This window comes from Thunnus maccoyii, chromosome 4, assembly GCF_910596095.1.
Source record: "Thunnus maccoyii chromosome 4, fThuMac1.1, whole genome shotgun sequence".
Lineage (NCBI taxonomy): Eukaryota > Metazoa > Chordata > Actinopteri > Scombriformes > Scombridae > Thunnus > Thunnus maccoyii.
Genome location: NC_056536.1, coordinates 22592092 through 22617795, shown reverse-complemented (window position 1 = coordinate 22617795; position 25704 = coordinate 22592092). Strand labels below are relative to the sequence as shown.

Here is a 25704-nt window from a genome sequence, read left to right as displayed (position 1 = left end):
CACAGAACAAGATGCTTCGCACAAAACAACCCCCCTCCCAACCCCAACCCCACCCCACCCGCCCGCACCCCGACAGTTCAGTTGATTGTTGTCGTGAAAATGTGCAGGTTTTATGTAACAGCTTCGAATGATAAAAATCTGTAGACATTTCCACAGGTCCAAGTTGTCATAAATTGCCTCCCACCACACGTCAGGCAGAGAGAGGCGTGTGAGCCTGAACTCGTGTCAAAGTAGTATCCTGTCAACTTTGTTTTCGTTTTTGCAGAGTTTATATATGTACTATCATGTGAAAGAAAACAGGAAGCAGTACATACATGAGAAAACACATACCCTATTGACATTCCAGGAAATAAATACACTTCTTGCTTTGTTTGAAAAATTATTTACACAGTATTGTACATAGAAGAGTTCATAAATTCAGAACTTCCATCCGGGTCTCTCAGTCATAAAAATATAATATATATAATAAAATCTACAGTAAAAGAATGAACTACAATAACAGTTACTGAAATAAACAAAAGACTGTTGACTGTGAATGAATATACAGTACAATCACTGCTTTAAATGTCTTGTATACACAGTAGAAAGCACAAAAGGGTGTGTATGTGCGTGTTTGTTTGCGCGCGTGCGTGTGTGTACTTGTGGAGAGGAATCTAAAATTGACTGAAATCCCTGTTTGGCCACACAACATCATGTTTACTTCAAGACAACCTTGAGAATGAAATGAGAGCTTTTTCCACACAGGAAACCGTCTTGAACTCTCTGAACGTTCATAAAATGCATGAGCATGCACTGTAATTCGCTCTCAAAGTTTCAAATGGTGTCTGACAGCAAAGAGAAGCCCTCTCTACTCGTGTGTGTTTGTTTGAGTGTGTGTGTGTGTGTGTGTGTATGTGTGTGTCTCTATGTGAAGATGCTGACAATCTAGTGGCAGCCACAAGCTCTGACCACCATGTTGCGGTATTTCTTGAGGATGACGTTAGAGCTGTCATCAAAGTAGAGCACTGAGATGGCATGGAGCTGCGTGGGAGCACAACAAGGCTTCGGAACCGTCTCTGGGTTAATGAAATGGACCTGCGTATTGGAACAGAGGAAAATCAAATATTAAATTCATAATTATGCCATAAATGAATATTGGTAAATGGTAAAAAAAAAAAAAAGATGGGTCACACAGGGTCATATACATCTTTTGTGTCACATCACTTACAAATCACTGATGACAGTTTGCTTTAAAATACACTCTGCAATTGCTTTGGATCATTAAATACAACAGTTCCAACAGCGGCTACATTGTCTTGACAGTTGATGAGATGATTAGACTCTTAACATGACTGCTGGGTTTGTGTTCCCTACTTTCATGGTTACTCACAAGGGTTTGCACAATAGCATGGTTTGTGGCGTTCATGTAGGAGTTCAGTGGGAAGGCACACTCTCCCTCGCAATAGTACGCTGCATATCCTTCTGGAGCGATGATCCAGTCCTGAGAACAGGGAGGGTGACAGGGACAGAAATTTAGGTCAGGGACTAGGGAAAAGGGCGTATTGTGTTGAAAACAGACATTGAGAGAGAAAGAGAGAGCCGGGCTGAGCGTCCCTCAGCACACTAAAGGTGTGATTGTGCGTCTGAAGACCAAATTTAAGACGGATCTGGCCCATATACGGCTATAAATTCGTTTGAATATCGGCTCCAGTTATTGGCGCTTGAGCCACATTTGGGCCTGGAACAATAGATTTAGTTTTAGACACAATGAAGTCTGTTATGATTCTGTGTTTCCTTAACCTGCTGCCACTCTCCCAGTGGCTCTCTATCCCTGTGTGTGTGTGTGTGTGTATATGTGTGTCTGATTGTGTGAGTGGAGACAGGTGTGCTGGAGTCAGAGCAGAGCCACAACAGCTGCACCTCATCTCAATAATCAAGACCTCTACAAATACTCAGCCCTGCCACTTCCACTCTGCCAGACCATAGCCTCTGCACCAGTCAGTTGATGTGTTGAGCCATTTTTTTTTTCTTCATATATTATCAGTTTTCCTATTGTTGCCAGTTTTTTCCTTTGCCTGACCCTGTCTCCCCACAGTCCTGTCTGCTCTGGTTCCAGCTGCTGTCTCGAGCCCCTTGTCTTGTCTCATCAGCCCTGCTTCCCTGCCCTGGATCCCTCCTCTTCCCACCTTCCAGTCCAAGCTTAAGCCCTAGATTCCCAGCTTCCAGCCCAAGCCCCAGCCCCAGTTTCCCCAGTTACCAGCCTAAACTTCCCCAGGACTGCATTCCCTTTCCCCAGCCTTCACAATAAATATTCTGTTTCTACCATATCCCTGTCCCCTCGCAATGAGTGTCTGCACTTGAGTTCACCTGCTCTGCCCCACTTGACGAAGTCAAGGGTTCTTCTACGCAGGGGTTCTTTCTTGCTTTTATAAACAACTACAAAAACATTAGTTTATATAGTTGTTTTGTTTATACTGTCTTAATGAAATTTGGTTATGCTGTTTTCTGTAATAGAGGCACTTGATTATAAATACTATTGCACATACATGAGAAAACACATTGACATTCCAGGACATTTAGTTACTAAATAGTCCATTCTAGCATCTTTTAGGAGAGTATTGTAATTGCACATTGTCAACTGTTAATCAAAACATACATTTAAGGCTGCAACCAAAGACTATTTTCATTATCTATTAATCTGCCAATTATTTTTTCAATTAATCACAATCATTTGGTCTATAAAATGTTAGAAAAAAAAATCCTCACAAATCCCCCATAACCATAAGATATTCATGTTTGAAAAGCTGGAACCAGTGACATTTTTACTTGAAAAATGATTAAAATGATTAACAGTATAATCAAAATAGTTGCTAATTAATTTTGTGCCAATTGAGTGATTGATTCAATTGGTCAACTAACTGTGATTGATTCAATTGATCAGCTAATTCAAAAGGGGTTTGATGTATTTTTTTTTTTTTTTTTTTTTTTTACAGAGGTAAGATCTGCAGATCTTTTATCATCCGAAACCTTTTTCATCTGGATTGTGGCAGCTGGACAGTAAGACACTGTTTAAATTTTAGTGAGAACATCAAGCTGATTTCTTGGATAAAAGCTGCAACCAGGAGTGCCTGATTTAGGCTTCTGTTGGGCCAAGCAATTTTGGCTACTTGGGTGAGGAATGCTTTCCATACCTGCCACCCCAGGTCTCTGAAACTGACGTAGAGCTCATGCTTCTTACACGCCTGCTTCTGATCAGTACTGCTGTTTTCTGAGAAAGAGGATAGACAGACAGACAGATAGAGAAAGAAAGAAAGAAACAGAGAGAGTATACTTTAGTACACGTGTTGTTATCCAATTCAGCGACAAAAGTAACTATTTACTGCAGTCAGACCTCAATTAGGTAAAAGATGATAAAGAACAGACCTAAACACAGCAAATGTCCTCATACAAAACATTAACATTTAAACAATGGCTGAAGGAAATCACCTCCAGATACAGCAGCAGTTTGGTAATTGTTTCAAATGAATGGGCCACCCTGCTTAGAGGTCACTCTCTGCTGGGCTTTGAGTTTCCACTGGCTGAAACAGATGTGCACACAGAGAAGGCTCTCCACATTTTTCATAACTCAACTTGTATTTGTTTTCTCTCCTTTCTCTTCATGATTCTTTTTTCCTTTCACCCCATCCGTGTGTTAAATAAGAATAGTCTGTTTTCTATCTAATGGTATCTCTCTTTTTTTCTAGTGATCTCTGGGGCTCTGTGGTACATTAGTTCCTAAGAGTGGTTCACATTGGAAATGATCATGAGCGACTGGTTCTCATCATCCAGTTAAAGACTGCTGGTATCCAAAGTTCCAAACAGGCCCATTTGGCCCATGTGTTGTGGCCCCGGTTGCCCCACAGCACACCGCAGATGTGTTCTGCCATAAAAGCCTGCGCTGCCTTACCTCCATGCAGGGAACTTGGCCCCGACTGCTCTGTAATGCTTGTGTAAATAAACAAAGACAGCAGAGGGATATTTGAAGCTCAGGCATTACAGTCTAATGTTTCAGCGCTTCACATAAACACAGCCCTCTCACACCTACAAAACAAAGGCCCCAAATATACATTGCATGCTTTGTTGTGCAAGAATCACATAAATTCCAATGACATACTATTGTTTGTTCTGCACCTATTGTATATTTTTGGGTGCATGTTTGCATGTATATGTGTTCATACTGTATGTGTTGGCCATTGTACTGTGTAAATGTAGAGAATTCTCATATGGACCGACAAGTACAAGTCATCTGTGTGCCATTCCACGGATTCCTCACAGAGCCAACAAAAGCCAGATTAAACCAGAAGTCAGCCCAACACAACAGTATAAATCAGCACTGACTGTATATACAGCACACACATTTTCTGCCTTTACCTGCAACGTTGGCCACTCTGAGTGCCTCTTGGCTCTTTGCCCCTTTGGAGCGGTTGGGGTTACGCTGTTTGGCCCCCCCTGGTGCTGAGCGGATGCTTCGCAGGTGCACCTCAGTGGCTTTGAAGAAGGCCACCATGAAGGGCTGTTTATTCTGAGGCCCACTACGACCAATCAACCCCGCCACACGAGGATTAATACTCTCTCCTGTAGGGGGCAACGAAGAGAACAGTACAACAGGTGTTGGCATGTCAAAGAAATCTAGATTTTATTCATACATGGCAATGCACAAAAAGAAAGGGAATACTTTTGAAATCCAATAAATGTTGGTGTGCGTGTGGTCTTCTGTTTTCTAACTGAAACCACTTTTGTTGTGTTTATAATGTTGCATTCAGTTTTACAAATGAGATTTTCCTCTGTGAATTCCTTTCCCTTTTTTTCCCCCCCTTTCTAACTCTGAAATGCCAAGAACAAACGTAGCAATGAACATCAAAGCCGCCCTGCTTGTGTTTGTGTGTGTGGGTGTGTTTGTGCGCGCACGTGCGTGCGTTGTCTGCAGTGTCTATCTTGTTCTCACGCGGAAGAATGTGTGTCTGATCACCGTTTGGTGGTTAATCAAGGCTTCTGGTCGCTGCTGGCGACGGGACGTCCCGTGTGCCTGTCTGTACATGCTCGCTAACCCTTCATACCCGATCCAACACACAAACACACACTCATGGATACAGCCTCCCCAGCACTCCCCTCCCGCAACATGAAAGCAATACTGTGTCTGTTTTCCTCACCTAACATGTAACATCCTGCCATCTTGCTAGAGATAATATTCTCAAACACACTCTTGTGCTCTACAGTGTTTGTTGACAAAGTTCTCCAGTGACTAACATCCAAGCTTCGTGATGACAAACTCCCGCTGAGATGTTATCGTTACGATAACGCAGTGTATTTTCTGCATGCCTTCTAATGATGCTGAGGGTATGACGGATGATGATGGTGATGAATGATTGATGATGAATGACGAGAAGCAGGGTTTGATTTATCTTTGCTGTGTAAACACAGACAATGAATCAACTGATTCTTTGGCCTTCAGGATATTAAATCCTAAACAGCCATGATGTGGGCTTATACATATTATATTATACTGCAGACCCTTTTGTTTGTTAGATGTCCAACAATATCAACTCCTCATTACAGCAATACAAATGGTTAACTTGGATCTGTTTGAGAAATATGTTAATGTGATGGTTGAGTGGTTTCTACATAGGAGTGGTAACTAATTACAATAATAAAAAAGTAAGTTTCTGTTATATTTTCATGTACACAGCACCTCACATTGGCAACATGACCACCTATAACTTTCTAAATGCTTGAGGCTGAAGCCAATGCGGAAGCACCAGTGCAATGCCACTAACACTTGCTAGATGCTGGCTCCAAAAAAATCATGGGCTCCAATTGGCTCCCATTCAAAAAATGTCAACTTCTCTCCAGAAATACAATCACTACAATACAGTCAATCATTTTTTTCAACGAGTATTAAGGTCTAAATCGCTAAATTCGGGCCCTCTAATAATGGTGCTGGTGGTCATTTTGGAAATTATTGCTCTGTTAATAAGATTTGAAGACATATAGTGGGTTTTGATGTCTGGCGTGTGGGCGTTGATTGACAGCTTTGATTGACAGTTCGCTTGCCTGCTGCTCTCCCTGGCTCCAGGACTCATACTGAGTCGGATTATTGTTGCAATATTTAGATAAGTTTAATGTGACTTGTTTATGATACCTGCCCTGTTAGCACAATTGAGCTAAAGTAGCTAGCATTCACTTCAGCCTGAGGTAGCGGAGCATGTTTCCAGAGTGTGAAAGGCAACACCCTGCACTCCTGCAAGGTCCTGGCTCCAAATGGAAAAGGTGGCAATGACCATAAGCTGCAGATCTGGGCTTCAGACTGGCTCCAGTGAAAACCAATGGGTGACATCATACCTTGCTACATCCATCTTTTTTATGGAATACACTGATGAGAGTGACACTCACCATTTGTGCTCTCCAGAGCCAACTGTAGACCCAGGTTTCTGCCTGGGTTCAGGACCCAGTGGTTACTGGTGGCTGTCACGTCAAAAACCAGCCAGCCCTCCTGTGCTGCCCAGATCACCCTTGAGTCCAGGAGAAACAGGTCAGACTCCCTGAAAAAGTACACAGGAGACAATAAAAGTTCACACTTGCAGTCAGAGACGAACAAAGTCAACAGGGATTAAATGCACAATTACAAAAGATAGGTCGAAACCATGTGACAGAGTGTAAAACCAAGTGACCGAAGCGCAAAGCAAAGTAATGGAGCGCAGAGAGGGATTCAGAGGAGTGTGATGGAGTGAAACAAAGGGAGAGAGAGATGGAGCAAGAAACTAGTGAGGGAGGTAGGGGAGGGAGGCTCCAGATGGTGAGGCCCAGGGGAACACTTCATTTTCTTAATTGACAATAATGGCTTTATAAACGACGGGTCCTTTCATACACTACGCACAGTCCATCACTGGCTGGAATTTTGTGGGAGAGCCAGAAAGCCACAGAGAGAGAGAGAGAGAGAGAGAGAGAGAGAGAGAGAGCGAGAGAGAGAGAGAGTGAGAAAGAGACAGAGAGAGAGAGAGAAAACACAGCTGCAAAAGAGGAAAAAAAACTGTGTGAAAAGTAGCGAGTGAAATACTGCATGTCCAAGTCAGTCCTATTGTCCAACTCTGAACTCTGGATTTTCTACTCTTTCACCATTGGAGACTAAAATCCCTTGTTCTTCATGTGGCCATTCATGTATCCCGACCTATTTTCTGACTGGGCAGATAGTGTGTCACAGAGCTCTGCTTCATTCATGTACCCAGGCCTGTCTCTGGCAGAGGAATAAATGACTGTGTTGTTCCCTCCGGACAACAGAAACCTTTAGGAGGGGTCGAAGAGAGCAGGACATGGGCCATTCCAGAGTTACATACACCTTCTGGACAGCCCGGATTAGACGCATGGAGAAGGTGGGGCAAAATCCTGCTTTGATTGGATAAGCTTCCAGAACAGGACTGGGATTTCTTCTTATTTTCATTATTGATTAATATGTTGTGTTCTTTATTAATTCATTAATTCTACAGTCTATAAAATATCAGAATATAGTAAAAAGGCCAATCACAAATTTAGTCATCAGTCCAAAACCCAAAGAGATTCAATTAACAAAGATATAAAACAGAGAAAAGTCCTCACATTTAAAAAAAATGGAAACAGCAAGTGTGTGCCATTTTTTCTAAACCCAACAATGTATGTGTCCATCTATCAATTCTTGCTGATTTCCCACTCAACCCTAAGGCCGTTCAAGATGTGGATCTTTAAAAACAGCTCACAAATACAGTTGTTGTTTTTTTTTTTACAATTATTTCCTAGAACAGCCAGGCATGGATTAATCTACATTTGGTACTACTATACTAAGATGATGTATATGGGACTGACCAAATAAATGCCCATATTCCTGGCAATGAAGGAACATTTTACTAAGTGCAACTGGTTCAATGATGTGTTTTTAATAAATTTGGACAACAATGGAGGTCTATGGCACAGAGGGATAATGCTATATCTGACTTTGGCTACACAGACAAAATATGTTAGTAGAATCAATTCATTGTTGGTCTGTTCATGGCATATAATACAGAATATCAACAGACTTATCCTTTAACAATTAATCAATAATAAAAATGGCCACAGAACCATATACCCATGCTCACCTATCAGAGTGTTCCTCCAGCACCTGGTAGACACTGATGCGGAAGGTCTCATTATCGTAACGTTCATGGATGAAGTCTTTATATATACGAAACTCAGCAGCAGTGACTGCTTCGCCCTCGGGGATCCGTGATAGGTCGAATCTGAACTCTCGATGATGCCGCCGCACTGGTAGGAATTCCTTGTCGTGCTCCACTGCAAGAAGTAAACATGAAACGAAAAATGTGTCAGACAGATTTTATGTATGCAGAGACTGTTTTTTTTTATTTACATGAGCTATTTTGCATCCCCAATTGAGTCACTTACCAGCAGGGATACAAAATGACTGCAAGGAGACAATTTGGGATGATGTGACTTCAGCTTTTTGTGTGACATTAAGTTGCTTAGAAATAAAATATATTTTTCAAAAAGAGGTAGAGAAGACGTCTTTTCTTCTCAGATTTATCCTTCCACCACAGTCCATTACGCTTAGTTGTTAGCAAGGAGCTGACATAGCTTGTCAGACTCAGGGTCAGTCCCAGATTAAACACGTCTATAGATATGCAGTACATGTGTTGTCTTATGATTGAAACATTCATGAGGAGCAGGACTAGGAGAAATGCATCTGGCGCACACCAAGCAATGATAGAGAGATGCAGGCGGACTCTGACAGCTTTATGAGTGCCTTTCTTCTCCCTCTCTTCCTCTCATAGCCCCAGAGAGTCATCCAGTCTGCCCTTCATCTGGTTCTCATGAGTTGGGGCTCCATGCTAGGTGTACCCCTTCCCCATCCCCTCCTCTCTCTCTCTTCCTTACGTCCGAGCTTTCCAACCCCCTCCCTGTACCCCCAAGACATGCCCCCCTTCCCACCCTGACCCTGCTCCTCTCATGTCCCAGCAGGACATCCCAGGGGTCAGTGCCTTGTCTCTCATCATCTCGCTCTCCCTCCACTTCCCTCTTTATCAACTGTCAGACAGACCCCACACACATCCATACACATACAAACAGATACATAAAGACACACACAAACACACTAAGTGATTTATAAACTTGCAAAATAAAAACAATATATTATCTATCCAGTCATGGTGGCATTTCATCTGTCTTCTTTTTGTTCTTTAACCTGGACATCCCTCTATACATTAAAGCAATGGATTCATTTATTGATTTTATGACAGAAAATTAATAGTGATTTTTGATTGCATTTTTAAGTAATTTATTAGCAAAAAATGCAGAGCAGGTAACGCCAGAAAGCATAAGTGTGTAGATATTTGGTCTGTTTTATACCATTGCAAATCTTTGGGTTTTAGACTGTTGGTCAGACAAAACAAGCTATTTAAAGGCATCACCTCGGGCTCTGGAAAATTGTGATGGGCATTTTTCTTTACTATTTTCTGACATTATACATACTGGATATAAGTATGATTTCTGAAAACAGATTCATCAATAATGAAAATAACTGTTTGTAGTCCTAATACAGTTTTGTGCGACCAACGGTCCGAAACAAACAAACAAACAAAAATTTTAATTATATTAAACAAAGAAAAGCAGGAAATCCTCACATTGAAGGAGCGGAAACCAGAGAATATTTGGTATTTTCACTTTATAGGTGACTTAAACAGTTTAGCAATTATCTAAATTGTTGCAGATTAATTTTCCGCCAATCAACTAATTGACTAATTGTGTCAGCTCCAATCTCAACCACATGCTGCTGCAGGCCTGAGTCCGAGTTGACAAAGGTGACATAGGAAAACCCTCTTCCCTCCTCTGCACCATCCATCGACCAACCACTGCTACTCAACAATACCTCATCAAAGTCGACTGCCTCTGAACTCTGCACAACTTTGGCATGAAAAACATCTGAGGATCTCTGCCAAGCCAACATCACATATGTACATAAATGGACAACAACACATACAAACCACTATTACAATGCAAAAGAATTTCTGATGATAGCATACTTGCTCTGTAGCAGCTGTCAGTAATATAAATGTGCAATGATCTAAATGTTATGCAAGTTTCACTACACTGCTAGTGTGTTGTTATTTCCTTCACTGTACACCTGCCTCTTTGTCTTCCTCAGCCCTGTTTCCCCTCTTGCCTCTTATGTGGTTTTCCCAGCAGACTCTCTCCCTTGCATCCCCTTTTCATTTATGCCTCTATTAAACCCAGTTGCTGAAGGACATTATACAAAGGCAGCACTGTGAGATGATTGGCCGGAGCAGGAGCAACAGAAAGGATCTAATTACTCTTCAATGAGGGACAGTTCTGCTCTCTGTTGGCCATTAGATGCTCTAGCTTTAGGCTCCCATTGTCCTCCATCTGCTATAGGCACACACTGGACTGGTTTGGAAATCTGTTTGACTCCTCTTGAAAACAAAGGAGTTCAAGGTTATGTTTACTTCACTGTAGACCTTTATCGATTCAACGTCACTTCCTACATCACCGCCCCCCCCCTCCCCTTATTTTATTACTTCTTTTCATTCTTCCAGCCCCACTCTCTGTCCACACTGATGAATCACTCGATCAATCCAGGCTTTCATCGAGTCCCCGCCCCCCAAGTAACACTTTACAACATTACACTGAGTGTGTTGACAATGCATACATTCTACTGCTGTAAAAGTCTAAATCTCACGGGAGTCATCAGCCTGGTTTACACTGCAACACCTGCAGCTCACCTCACAGTCTGGTTCTCCTATACTAGCCTGCAGACTAGGGCAATAATTCAACATTTTCTAGTTCATTATCTTTTACTGGAATTGTATCGTGATGATATGACCACACTGTTAGTTAGTAAGTTGTTGAAAATGGGTTAAACATGTTTTAAAGGATAAGGCTGCAATTTTCTATGTTTTTCTTATTGTCAGCAAATCTCATGTGCAGAGCCAAACCAAAAATGACTTGATCTGCTTACAAGTATTGTGTGTGTGTATCCAAAGCCTGATATATCTTATTACTCTGTGCTGTAGACCTCTGTTGTTATCCAAAAACTTGAGTTCTTGAGACCAAAGTCGGTTGTGATATGTAGCACAAGTTAGAAAAGCTCTGTAAATGGAACCATATTCTCACGCATGCTTTACACAGAACTACTCTCCTGAGACTGAAAATGTGATCGCTGGTATTAGTCTTTGGAGCTGTTTCTAAACAAACTACTTTCACTGTAATCTTCGTGGCGAAGGAACATGTCACCCAGTGCAGCGGTGTGGCTCATTGATGTGTTTTTCATCATTTTTGGACAACAATGGAGGCCTACAGCAAATTGGAAAATTATATATCAGCCTTTGGATACACACATAATACTTGTAAGTTGGATCAGTTCATTTTGGGTTCGGCTCTGCACATAAAATGTGTTGACAACAAGAAACATATAAAAAATTGGTATCACAAAAAATACTCTTACTAATATGGTAATATTGAGTTGTACGATCACTCCCAGCCTTACTGCAAACACACAGATCATAGTAGAGGATGTGTTCTGTATTCAAAGGAGGACCATAAAAAAATAACGACCACCATTTTCATTTTATTATTCAGCCAGGAAACAATTACTTCATGCTTTTGGTACCCTCTCACACATTTTCATTTCTCCTTCATACCTCTTGGCTCCAAGGCTTGCTTATTCTTCTACCACATCAGGGACCTCTCCCTCCTCCTGTAGCCCAGTGCAGGTGCACTCCCTCTAGGGAGAAAGCCAGACCTGTTCTTTAGCCTCCGGAGCAGCCGACCCACCCCTTAACTGTAAAAGCTCTTTATCTTTGTGCTTGTGAGAACAGCTGGATGCTGCTGTGAAACTCCCACACTGACTATTTCTCTCACATCGCTTTCCATTTCCACTCCTCAATGCATGAATTTCATCTGTATAGTTTGAGATAAAATTAGATCGAGTGTAGCTTTATCCTCTGCTGTGATTCTGCCGTTTGTCTCTCTGTTTCTTTCTCTTTCTCGTACAGGCCATTATAGCAGTATGGCAATCATTAGATGAGGGGAAGAGGCACAGTTAAAGCCAAGCGGGTGCATTTATGACTTCCTCTGGGAGGAAGTGAGTAGCCATCGCCCCACCTGTGTCACAAACATACACACACCGCAAACATGGCAAACACACCCTCTCTTGCCATATGAGCCCTTCATTCAGAGCACCCGGCGTCCAGATCAGTTGCTGCTCCTCACACGGACACACACACACACACACACTCCCATGCACACAAACAACTATCATAAAGTATTGCCTGTGAAGTGAATGGTCTTGTGCGTCACAACACGGTAACACAATCATTATGGGTTTCTGTGATCCATAATTAGAGATGCAACAACACACATACATGCAGACACAGACAAACACACACAAGCACACAAACCTATACACATACACTGTGAGCTGCTTTTATCATTCAGTCTGACGTCTGATTTGCTTTTTATACAAACTGCTGATGATGCACAGTTGTCCCACATCAATTGACTTGAGCAGACCACACACGTGCACAGCAGCGCACATCAGAGATGTCGAAATGATGATGAATTCACCATCCTCCAAGCCTTCAGTGCACCTGGCAACCAGAGGGTTACTACCATATGATCACTCTGTTCGCATCTTCCAAGATTTATGCTTCCCCATGGGGCATACAGCTTCCTTATCACGTTCTACACAACAGAGAGGCTGCGCCTGCTAAAAGTCAAAACCTCAGATCTTTTCCCAGAAAATGATCAACAGTTATTTAAGGCTCTACTTGCAATGATTTCCCAATTTTATTTCAATTCGCTTTATTTTTCTTTCATAAATAATATATTTCTTCTAAAAAGCTCTAAATCCATCAAAAAGAATGAAAACTTGTTCTGTCTGTAGTAAACCATTGGCTGTCTTTAAAGACCAAGTCTGGTGATATGTTATTTATTTCTTATTTTCAACAAATCCCTAAAAAGTATTGTCTGTGGCATGAAAGCCTTACATATCTTTTTCCTCTGTGCCATAGATTGTCCAAAAATGATTAAAAACACATCAGTGGGCCACACTGTAGCACTGGATGACATGTTGCTTCAATATCGTGAAAATGGTCAATGTAGTTTATTTTGAGTTGATCCCACATACACCATCTTGGTGGCGTTTATACTCGCTAACGCACCCAATCTGCAGCTAAAAATAGTCCCCAACAAGTACACCATTTACTCCTTTTTGAATAACATTTGCTAAAAAACTACAGTGCCCATCTGTTTTGAAGAATCATTTAGCCTTTTTTAACAATAAAATCATACATTTATGACCTCTTTTTAAATATTTACGTCTCATGGAACTACTGGGTTTGGGGCTGAAAGGCATAAACAGGCTGGAGAAAAGTACTGAGAGACGAACAAACACATGGTTTTGGTCTTTTCATGGGAGTTTTTGAACAACAACAAAAATATCAAATATCATCAGTGTAATTCCTTTTTCTCTCTACTTGCATGCTTCCTTCTCTTCTCCTTTTATTCTCCTCTCCCTCCTATCCCCCTCTCCTGCCGGGCTTGTAGACCTAAGACACTTCTCCAACACCTCAGGCTCCGGAGCAGCAGCGGACAGATCTGACGGCTCGCATTAGCCCAAGTGTCTGTTCAGCACCCTCACACCCCTCAGTCCCGCCCTGCACACTTCCGCTGCTCCACAGGGGGGATCTCACCCCTGGCACTGCTCTCACTTCTCTAAACCGATGGCTTAAGCTTAGCCCCCTCCCCTCCTGCCCTCAGTTCTCTTGAGATAATTGTGCCATCACTATCTGCACCTCATTCTGCATCCCTGTAGAGCCCATTAACTCTAACAGCACACTTGATTCCTAAAAACAGACACTAGTAAAGCATCAAGGCGAGGTCACTCAAATCAGGCTCAGATAGTTTTATGACAGTGATCTGGAGGATCATGAAGGAACTGTAACGCTACATAGTCATGCCGATTTGACTGATGCACCATAACGATCTGTCTCTTTCTTCCTTTCAGTTGCTCTTACGCCAACAATGTTTTAATTACAGTACTGGGAACAAGTAAGTCATAGTTTCCGAATGCTAAAAGGAGAGAGAGGAAGAAAAACGGAGTGCAAGGAAGGGGCAGATTGCTCAAGATGTTTATCCTATAAAGAGTAAAGAGGGTTTGATCTCTTGGGTACCGGGTGACTACCCACAGTAGGGCGATTACCACGTTAGGAAACATCCTGCCCACTGGCGACTACTGATGACATCATGCCTGTGTGATGTATTTATACTGCTGCAGGGCCTGACAGCACTGGCTCCCTGGGAAAGGGTCAAAAGAGTTTCATGCTATAACTTAACTCACACTTAACGATCATTAACTCACCGCAGCGTGTGTGCGTGTGTGCGCGATCATGTACACATGCCTTTGAGCCTGCCTTCCTGCCTGTGTGCAAGTAGAGGCAGTAACCACAGGAAGAAGAGTCTTTTACATTTAAGACTTGTGGTCAAACCAAATTTTTCTGAGTTCTCTAGCCTGTCAGCCATTGACAGGTCTCAGATTATACTCACAGCGGCAATGTTGACCTCTCCCTCTCCCTCTCACTGCAGCCATCAAACATGCTTGCCCTCTGCACCCATAAACTGTAGTGCTGGGTTCCACCTCATGCTTCGCTGGGCATCATGGACCAGAGATTTACTGGATATGTAACAGCCTGGAACTCACAGGAATGTATCTGACTCTTTGGCGCTCTACCTCTGCCCTTTACACAGCACTCAGGCAGCGGCTGTGTTAAAGGGGTAGTTCATCTTCATCTACAAAAACACATATTTTTTCACTTTCCCATAGTGGTATTTAGCTATGCAGATAGGTTTTGAGAAACAGTATATCCATGTCTGCTGCTACTCCAATGCAATAGTAGTGAATGCCATTTCATTTGTGGTGCACACAATGTTGAAAAATGACATTTAAAGGGGATATATTATGCTTTTTGTGATTTTATGTTATTCTGTATACCGTTATAATGTCTAGGTTAAACATGCTCAGTCTTCGATGTTACCTCTACTTCCCCATTGAACTGACTTTAGATTGTTTGCACATGCCTACAAATGGCCGTCCGTTCCGCATCCTTTGTTGCTAAGGTTTTTGCTAAGGTTGTTCCATGGGTTTTTCACATTGTTCACTCACATATTTCAGATCGGATTTCAGCTTGAATGTATATAATGTATATAACATTTTGGGTAAAGACCGAGAAAAAGAGGTGAATTCCTACAACTACTGTTTGTTAATGTAGCCTCTGGAGCCAGAGGGATCTGCTGAGGGGCATCTTACAGAAGCTGACCAATGAGAACAGAGTAGGCTCAGGGGGAGGGGGGCCTTAAAGAGACAGGAGCTAAAACGGCCTGTTTCAGACAGAGGCTGAACTGAGGGGCTGCCTAAAGGGCCAGTCTAAGATCAATAAGGAGTTTTTTAAACTGTAAATCACGCAGATATTCGAGTAGAGCACCAGAATAAAAATACAAACCAGGAACTGTGCATGATATGCCCCTTTTAAAATTCAACAGCAACATCTCTTTCCAAAATCAGTGTAACAGTTACTCTGTATAATACACATGGTGGAAAGTAGTTCCATAGACCCAAAGATAAATGCAGGGCTAGATACTAAAGGCCGACCAATATATCAGCCAATATTAGCTCATAGCAGATACAGTACCAGTCAAAAGTTTGGACACTTTCCCATTGTCTTGAATGAGAAGGTGTGTCCAAACTTTTGACTGGTACTGTATATTTGTATTGGTGCATATGTCAGCCAATAACTGATGAGAAATTGAAGTCTTGCTATCGGCCTAAAAAATCCTTTACTGTGGCTATACTAGGCACCATTAGTGGTATGTGAGAAAATATAATTTCTTTATAATTTGGATGAACCTAAAGTGATGAATCTGAGGAGCCCTGCAGGACAAATTGAGTCATCTCTGAAATCATCACGTTCCCTCAGAGGTCTGTCAAGCGAGATTGTACATTAGTGAAAAGCGATGGTGACAAAAACAAAACAAAACAAAACCCACATCCTTCATCTTCATGCTCAGCGGTCGTTGCGCTGTGGTGTGATGTATGATGTGTTGAGAGACAGGGGTGAAGGAGTGTGGACAGGGATCTCTCTCTGTGCTAATGCCACTATTACCATCTGCACTTCCTCTTAGCTGGAGGATAAAACAACTCTGAGACGTGGAACCACAGTCATTCCCCCACTCACTCTTACCCTCATCCCCTTGTTTTTATCCTTTTGCGGCCACAGGAGCCGCACCCTCCTCAACCAGCCAAGCCGCCTCTTATTATAGACCTCAGGAAAATTCACATACAATACACACATTGGCATAAAAGAGACACAGACATTTCCCGATGTCTACATAAAACCTGCATCCCAGAGTGGTAGAGTGGCATCTTATGCACACATGACAGGCACATTGGCACCCTGATTTTAACAGCTTGTTGTTTATTTTGTTTAATTACAGCCCGTTCCTTTCTAAAATAAACAAAATAGCTGTGGAGGAAACACAAGGGAAACACAGCTGCAAGCTTGCCTAAATAAATAGAAACCTACCACATGCAGTTCATACTCCATGCTGCACAGACGCAATATTTCATCACTTATCGTAAAAACACTCGCATACAGTTGTTGCTTGGCTTTTACAATCTTTGATTTGGCTGTTGGAGTCTGGTGAGGAATCTGGTCAGTATTATGGGCTTCCGCTAACGCAATCTTCCGTTAGGAGACCTAACACACATCACACAGTGCAGCTGGTGACTGGGCAGGGTAGGTGGCTCTAAAATAGTGTTTTACTTTGCACAAACACACACATAACAGCTCGAACGCAAATGTTCTCAAGCACACAATGTTCCCAAGAGGAAAGAAAGAAAGAAAGAAAAGAAATTCATGGCATCCATTCGCGATCCACCTTTCCCCACTCCTCTCCTCTTCCGTTATCCTTTTCTCTTCTCTCTCCTTTCCACTTCTCTCTTTTCCTTCTTCCCTCATCTCATTCCTCCTCTCTTCTCCTCCCCATCAGTGCCCCAGTACCAAGCAAAGAGTGCCGTATTTGTTTTTAAAGCAGCAGAGCTGTTGGTCCCAGGATCTCTGGCTGTGCTCTGGCCCACATCTGCTCTCACAGCTTCACTGCTTGGTACCCGCCGTCATGGAAGTGCAGGGGAGTCTTATAAGCTGCCGGTCACTGATAAGGCAAGGCCAAAGTAACCCAGATGAAAGAAAATTGGCTGAATGGGTGTCTTCCTGTGCACATTTTATAATCACACAGCTCACTTTCCCTTCTTTCTGAATGCAACTTTGTGGTGGTCACATGTTGTCTGATGGGCAAATTATTGTCAGTATACCACAAAACTGGAGCCACATTCAGAGAGAAAGAAGAAAGCAGCAGAGCAAGACAGTAAAATTATTAAAAAAAAAACTAAAATGAGCCCAACATTCCTGGCAGAGAAGGAGCTCCGTCCATCATTGAAGCAGAGTGAGAACGCCTGCTGCTTAGTACATCTGGGCCTTTTGACCACTCGCCACATTGTCAAGTCCCACCCGTGGAGTGTTTCATCATCTCTCCCAGCAAGTGCCCCGGCCTGGCCAAGAGCACAGAGGCTCTGCTATGTACATCCAGATGTCATTCTGGACTCCTGGGTTCAACAGGTGAATCTCAGAGATAACAAATGGAAAAAAACAGGATTTTCCTGGATCTTGCCGGCTGTGGACTTTGTAAAACTGCCTGAAGCGCATGCGAGAAGAGATTCTTTGTCTCCATTTGTGGTATTTATTTACACACCAGACCTCCATGTAATACATCAAATTGTGGAGTGCATTAAGAGAAATTACCTGACAGGACGGCAGGGCTATCTGTACCAACTGTTACATTCCTCTGCTTCTGCTCACTCCCTGTCCTGCAGAAGGCAATAAAACATGCACTCAATAACACTAATTAGCTCCAGAAACATTCCTTTTGGCCATAAAAAAAAGTGTATGTGTGTTTCTCTCCATGTCCACACATGAGTGCATGCGTGTACATACACATGCGTGCGCTTTCAGTCCGCTGGGAGAGTATACAGAAGCGATTACATAAATCTACGGGAAGGAGAAAGACATACTAACAGTGTCAAGGACAGACTGCATGCACAGAGGAATGACCGGCCTTCAACACATACTTGTGTTTTAATTTTCTGGCCCTCATGTGAAGCCTCTTTAGACACATTTGGGGAAGCAGCTTCTGGCGTGAAATGGTGAGATCGACAGATTACAACAACTCAACAATGTGAGATACATAGACAAAAAAGTGAGAACAGAGAAAAGTGAAGTACAGAGAAAGGACAAGTTGTGTTTTAGATTCAGAGAAAGTGTGTGTGTGTGTGTGTGTGTGTGTGTGTGTGTGTGTGTGTGTGTGTGTGTGTGTGTGTGTGAAAGAGAGAAAGAGAGAGAGAGAGAGGTGGGGAGTGGAAAAACACACAAAAGAACTTGAGAAAGTGTTGAAATGTTTTATGTCTGGGAGCACGGGAGGTTTAAACCTCTGGAGGTGAGGGCCAGAGCTGGAGGTTGGAGACTAAACACCGCACAACACTACTGGGACCATATGATAACTAACTAATTAAAGCTAGGAGGCCAGTGCTGATAATCAATACTGCTAGTTCAGGAAGGCAGGAAGGGAAATTTGGTGTCAGATGGTCCTGCGTGTGGAATGGAGTGGAGACAGGGCCAGACATGATGGTGGAGGTCGCGATGAGGGGACTTGCTGGACTCTGAAAAGATAAAGTTTCTCTGCACAGCTGCTTTGGCCTGCAGACAGAGGGAAACATCTGTATTAACCTCAGCACCACGGGCAGCCCACTCTGGAGAGGAATGCAAGGAGCAATAGAGAGAAGGGTGGGGAGAGAATGAACGGGAGATATGTTTTTTAAAAAAGAGGGGGTATTGGAGTACTTGAAATTACAAACGTGGACGACTCTGCTTCTCTGCTATCAGCTATAAAACTAAAGCTGGGTTAAACACATGCTTCTAGCGTGACTGTAGTGTGACACAACTGCTTCTGAGCATGCAGCCGTATGTGTGTGTGCCGGTGATACAATGCTGTCTGAAAGCCAAAGCCTCTAATAAATCCAAACTAATTTACCAGTTAGACATTTCTTCAACTCTGCTTTCCATTACCTTACGATTAACATGTTCTATAAAGCAGGGAGAGCTAGCAGACAAACGTGTGGCAGCTCCTATGGGAGCAGACACAGGGCCGTGAATGGTGGAGGGCCAGGTGGTGCCCTGTCAGGTCACCAAGGTAACGCAGAGGATAATTACCTGCTAGTACACTGACTCACTTCGCATGCCAAGTCTGTACGATACTTCTTCCTTCTCTCATCACAGCCTTAAATCACTAGTTAAATATAGATGGAGCTTCGACATGACACATTTTCATCTGGACTGTTCACCATGTGTAAGGTCACGGCTTGGTTTGGGTGAGATAACAAAGATACGAATGTTTGCTTATTTCAACAAAGAGAGAAAGAAAGCAGAGGAGATTTGTTTGTTTACTCCTCCTCAGCTCCATTTAGTGAAATGTATCACATCTGGTGCTGATTAACAGCAGCAGAGCACTGAGAAATTAAATGCACCCTGGTAGCGCATGTTTTTCATTGGCTTGATAATTGTTCACTTTTTAGATGCTTTTAGTTTACAACAGCACCCCCTCTGAGAGTCCAGACATAGAGGCTGACTTACATCACTGTTACGCATGCAGAGACCCATCAGTAAGAGTTTAGGTACCAAAAACCTTTTTTTATATGAACATCTACAAGGTTCCAAACACAGGAACATATAGAAAGAACAGTCACACATATGAACGTAATGGGTGATTGATTGAACATACACACAAGAACTGTGTGATATGGTCTAAGTCCTTATCATGATATCAATGAATATATTTTATATTGATACATATTATTTGGCAAAATCACATATAAACAAATGTTCAAATATATGTTTAAAGCTATAAACTGTGTTACTGTGTTGCAAAACCAAACTCCTTATACTTTATGTGTAAAACAAAATCTTCAGTAATTAATTTAGTTAGTTTTTAATTACAGCTATGAATCATTAAAGGCTTATGCTGCTGATATATTTCTCTTATTGTCAACAAATCTTATAAAACACCAAAACCAACAATGAATTGATCAAGATTTGTCCGTATAGCCAAATCATGATAGTTCCTCTGTGCCATAGACCTTCATTGTTTTCCAAAAAACGATTAAAAAGACACACGCACTGAAGTTTATTTTGAGTCATTTCCACATAATTGTCCTGCTGCGGTACACACTCACTAAAATGTGTATGACAGTAGTCTGCGGCTGAAAATAGTGTCCACTAAATGCACCATTTACTCCCGATTGAGTAATGTTTGCTAAAAACTACAGTGACCAGCTGTTTTACGAAATTACTGAGCCTTTTTTAAAAATGGAAGTATATATTTGTGACTTGTTTTTAAAGATTAACATCTTCAGTAGGAGGCAGTGGCCTTAGGTTTGAGTGCCACAGACAGAGGGAAACGGAGACAGACTAACACATTGTTGGTTTTGGGCTCAGAATAGTTGACGATTAGAAAAATGTAGAATAACATCTGTCTAATCCTTTAAGACCATATCATCATAATATGAATCCGCTGAATAAACCGCTATACAGAATTATCACCTAGCTCTAATGTCCACACACATGAACATGGAATGTAGAGCTGCGTCTTTTCCTCAGACTCACCTAGGGCTACGTTAATCCATGCAGGATTTTATGAGAACAGGAAAGCTGTGACTAATGATACCTCATGATAACATTTTACAGTAAAAGGCTAGAAGTCCCCATCCCCTCCTCCCTCCCACATAAACACAGATGATGATGTTGCTACTGTTTCAGTCATCCAGGATGCAAATAGCAGACGTCAAAGTCACAGTCCTTTCCTGTGGACTGGGAGGTGTCAATAGAGGTTGTGAGGTTGAGCATTATGAGTGTTTGTGCTAGTGCCCGGATGGCTGAGTAAGCTCGGCCTGCTTGAGAGTTTAACATGAACTGAGCTGAACTACAGCTCAGCGCAGGCCAAAATAGTGGCCAAAAGCACTGGAAGCTGTGGTTTGTTAAGGAGGAAATGCCTTAATTCACGGTGGCTGAGGGCTAATGCTGCCAGAGACCACTGGGATTACATTAAATAATTATAAAAAGGATACGTATGAGTGTACCGTATGTTTGTATAGACAACTGACCAGCAGACAGATTGATAGATTTCTTTATAAATGTTGGCAAGTAATATGTTAAAATCCACCTTTTATCTATTTTCCCCTCTTTTCTGTTGACAGTGAATGCCACCTTGAAAGACAGAGAGTGTGTGTGTGTGCTGAGTTAACTTGCTGGCGTGTTATCATGGCATGTCCGGCACACACCCAGTGTCAGGGTGACCTGTGTTGCATGTAGCAGTGTACATTCTGAATGTATGCTGTAAGCCATTTACACAGCTGGGCTTTTAAACTGTAGTGACTCAGTGAGAGGACGTCCCTGGCCTGGGGTCTGTCCCAAAGCCCAACACCCGCCCTAACTGGCTGCACTGGACTCTGCCGCACTCACACAAACTGACAACAAAGTGATTCAGCTCCCCTGAGTGGCAATCAGGAAGGAAGAGGAAATCATTTTTTTCATATTAAGGCTTACTTAAAACAATTAAGTGGCTCATTGTACTGACATATGTTCTTTAACACTGCTGTGATGACTTAGATGGGTAATTTACATTCAATGACTGTAGCTCTCTGTTCTTGTTGTAGTTTTTAGCCCTAAATAAAAATACAAACCAGTGCATGAAAAAAGGCCTCTCAGGAAGCAGTAACCAGTGTACAAAGTCTGACTAATGTACCTTGGCACGGTAGTTATGGAGACATGCAGCGTTTAGAGGGACAGTTTTTAAATAAAAGCCACACTCATTTTGCTCTCAGACAACCTAAATAAGAAAACAAACCCACAATGAGCAAATGTGGAAAGGAAGGAATTTGGAGGAAATCGTCAATCCATTTGATAGCCATCACTTACTTCTCTGTGTCCCTCTCTCTTTTTCTCTCTCTCTCTCTCTCTCTCTTTCATGTGAAGGGTAATGAAACAGCATATTATCTGCTGATTTGAATCAAGCTGTCTGGATACATATTTGATGGTATCACATGAGGCTCAGGGAAAAACCTAACAATGAACAACACTGACAGATGCAACACGTGGCAGATAGCGTACTCTATTTAATGACAAACGCCCACTTAATATCCAAATTAGAGATATATATGGGAATATTGAACATGTGCCATGACGAAGACTCAACCTGGGCCAGTTCCATTGGTAATTGCATTAGCTTCAGGACAGTAGTGTGACTTTCTTTCCATGATACTTTAATATATTAAATAAAAATGTTCTCCCTAGCTGACGTGACCCGTCTTTGTTTAGATTTTCTGTGCGCTTTAAGCATCTTTCTTGCAAAAGAGACTGACCCCCGAGTCCCAACCATCTCTCATCGTTCTTTCTCTCTCAAAAGCTCCCTTCTTCTCTGTCAGCTTACTGCAGCCTCGGTCCTTTACTTTGCGAGGCCCTTGACTTTGCAAGCTCTGTGGTCAAATCCATCTGTGTCACAGCCTGTCAAAAATAGTCACAATGCAGCAGCTCCCACAGTAATTACACAGTGCAGTGGAGGAACCAGTGTCACCTCCCTCTCTCTTGCCAAGACGCTCCAACAATGATCTTTCCAGGATTGAATGTAAACTTCCAGCTCCTTGCAAGCAGGACTTCACTAAAATGTTGTAGGCTTGCAAACATGTAACTACAGTATGCCTTCACCGAATTTCATTTCCTGTACCACCTGTCAGGCGCCAAATTATGGTAAAGACGAATAAGCTCGAATAAAGCATGACTACTCATCATCAAGACTGGGAGAGTTGCTGTGACTGCATGATTTGTTGGGCAAACTGAATTATTATGGTGTGTTTCTCCGTCCATAAATCAGACACTGCTTGCTGATGCTGTTATTATTTGCTCTTGACAACCTCTGATTGTTGCTGACAGCCATAAAATAGATTTTTTGAATTTAATAAACATACTGATTAGATAAACAGGGAACAAACATCCAGGAGATAATATTTAACAACCAACAACTAAAAAAGAAAACAAAACAACAATTCTATCGGAAAGTGCATCCTGAAACATAAAGACTCATTGTGTGACCATCTCCTTGACCAAACCAACTTTGGATCTTCATTGACTGGTTTCATTCTGTGTTCTGAGTGTTTATATGGATGTCTCCAAATCAGAGTGAAGGGAGGACCCAGTGCACTTTGATCCCACTCTGCTGTTGACTTACTCATTCTTTAGATAACACATGGTTGACATATTAGCTGCTGGCTGCTCCATCATCCACAGCTTGAGCACCTGAACATTAGCTGGTTGCACAGCTGTTAAACAGAGGAGGGTGCAGGAATGTGACTCTAACTGCACCTAGTTTGTGTAGACATGGTTATTGTGCGCCTCTTCTGTGTGCTTGCAGGTGTACCATCAGGAAAATACATGTGTCGCTCTGTAAGGTGAGATAACAAGATAAAATGCCCTATCACTGTTGCCTAAAATACTCATGATGTGTCCTAAAGGCAAAAAGTGGAGATCAGAACTTAGGGTTATTAATTCACCCTGACAGTCAGTTACAGTATATAAAGACCTGCAGGTGATCACTTGACAACTGACTACAAACCAAAAATGTGTGAGAACAGTGTATATCCTTAACAAATCTACATATGTCTTTCTGTTTTGTTCTTCATGACTTTCTCATGTGCCTGAGGGTGCCAAAATAATGACCTAGTCACACTATACGTTACTTTTTAATGCTAAAATTGTGTCATTAAAATATGGTACTTGAGAGACTTGAGAACTGACACTTACACAATATTGACTTCAGTGGCTTTAATCTTTGCCATCATTATAGCTTGATTTATCCTTCAGGTGCTTGTTTTGCTGTATTAAACTCTTGTAAAAATTGATTTTCAGTTTTATCTACACAAAACAATAGTTTTTGGTCATATAAGGGATGAGAGAACATGCAGCCTACCTAAATTGACAAAGCTCATGACCATGTCTGCATCGTTCAAGAAGTTGTTGTCTTGCAGGCTGGCTATCGGGGGCCCCTGGGTGGTGAAGACGGGCTTGTAGGGGTAGGAGTATCTGTCCTCGTCCCCCTCAGTGGACATGGCGTTGTACAAGTCCAACATAAACATCGGGGCAGCGTTGTGCTTTCCGTGGAGGTGGGGTCGCGGCCGGTGCGGCAGCCCCAGGATCGACAGGATCTCCCGCTGCATCTCTCTGCGCTCCTGGCTCTTGAGCCGACGATGGATAAAACTGGAGTGGAACTCGTTGTCCAAAGTAAAGTTCGTAAAAGCAGTATCCGCCAGTACGCAGTAACTCCAAACCAAGAGTAAAGCGGGAGCTCGTCTATCCAAAATCGGTGCCATAGTAAACGCCGTGCGTAATTGCGCCCAGTTCTGTTCGCCGAAACTCTAGAAAATGGATATTGAACTTTTAGCAACTGGTAGCCTGTGTTCAATATCCAAAATCAGTTACGGACCCTCATGTTGAGGGAAGTGCTCCCAAATGAAACATCAACTTCACTTCAGAGTCCTTTTATTGATTGGTTTTCAGGCGGATTGTGTGCGCGTGCCCTCATCCACAACCTGTGGCCAACAGCTACCAACTGTAGTGCAGCCTGCAACTGCAGAGAGACACGGGAGAGACACGAACAAGTTCTGAGGAGGCGCTCTGTGTGCTGGGAGGAGCAGGAGAAAGAAAGAAAGAGAGAGAGAGAGAGAGAGAGGGAGAGAGAGAGAGAGGGAGGGAGAGAGAGAGTGATAGAGAGAGAGAGAGAGAGAGAGAGAGAGAGAGAGAGAGAGAGAGAGAGAGAGAGTTTTGTGGTTGTCTAATAGAGATAGAGCGTTGGCCTTTGTTTGTTGGAGAAAGGCTTGAGGCTACATGTGCAAATACAAAACGGATTATCACGGGATTTGTATCATGATGCTTCAGTTTATGATAAAGCGTATTTCGTCATTCCTTTCCCACAATTCCATGAGCCTGTGTGGATTCAATAATGACAGATGTGCAGACAGTGACAATAGACCTTTCAGCGTTAGTGTGCTTATGGAAAATAACAGACTTCATATCAGAGAGTAATTATTTGCCTCTGTGGGAGAGGTTGCAACATGCAGTTGCAGTGCTGCCACTATAATAGTTACTCAGTGATCTGCAGGTGCACTCTCTGAATACCTTGGGTCACGTGGGTTGTGAGACTTAAAAGTCAGTTGTCTTTTGATGTCAAAGACCTAGTACTGCGGCCCGTACAACTGCCATTTCACGCTGCATTTTTGAAGATATCCGAGCTTTCTATCCCCATTGCTGGGGCAGGAAGTTTGTGACAAAGGCAGCGGTGCACAGACAGAGCGCAGACTGCGAAGGAGGGGTGCAGATGTTTGGCAGCTGCTTCATCCCTCCATCTGCCCCCCTGGCCCCAGCACCTCTTAAACACCACACTTTAATGGAACGCTCCTGACCCTCTTGTGCGCTCTGCTCTCGCTGACACAGGCGGAGG

General features: G+C 42.5%; 1 protein-coding gene across 1 annotated transcript; it reads right to left on the bottom strand.

Annotated features, from left to right (window-relative positions):
- Positions 1–50: 50 nt before the first annotated feature.
- On the bottom strand, positions 51–24861 carry bmp7b (bone morphogenetic protein 7b). The gene is made up of 7 exons (XM_042410358.1): positions 24178–24861; positions 8124–8316; positions 6409–6557; positions 4390–4593; positions 3171–3247; positions 1370–1480; positions 51–1074 (listed from the first exon to the last, which is right to left on the bottom strand). The coding sequence occupies exons 1-7, from the start codon at positions 24575–24577 to the stop codon at positions 925–927; spliced, it is 1284 nt and encodes a 427-aa protein (XP_042266292.1). The 5' UTR covers positions 24578–24861; the 3' UTR covers positions 51–924.
- Positions 24862–25704: the final 843 nt, after the last annotated feature.

Bases quoted from the DNA above. Each gene is read 5' to 3' on its own strand.
- bmp7b (XM_042410358.1), bottom strand. From the start codon at position 24,577: ATGGCACCGATTTTGGATAGACGAGCTCCCGCTTTACTCTTGGTTTGG. The intron at 8,317-24,177 runs GTAGGCTGCATG...TACTTCTTGCAG, and splicing joins CATGAGCTTTGTCAATTTAG to TGGAGCACGACAAGGAATTC. The intron at 1,075-1,369 runs GTGAGTAACCAT...TCCAATACGCAG, and splicing joins ATGCTATTGTGCAAACCCTT to GTCCATTTCATTAACCCAGA.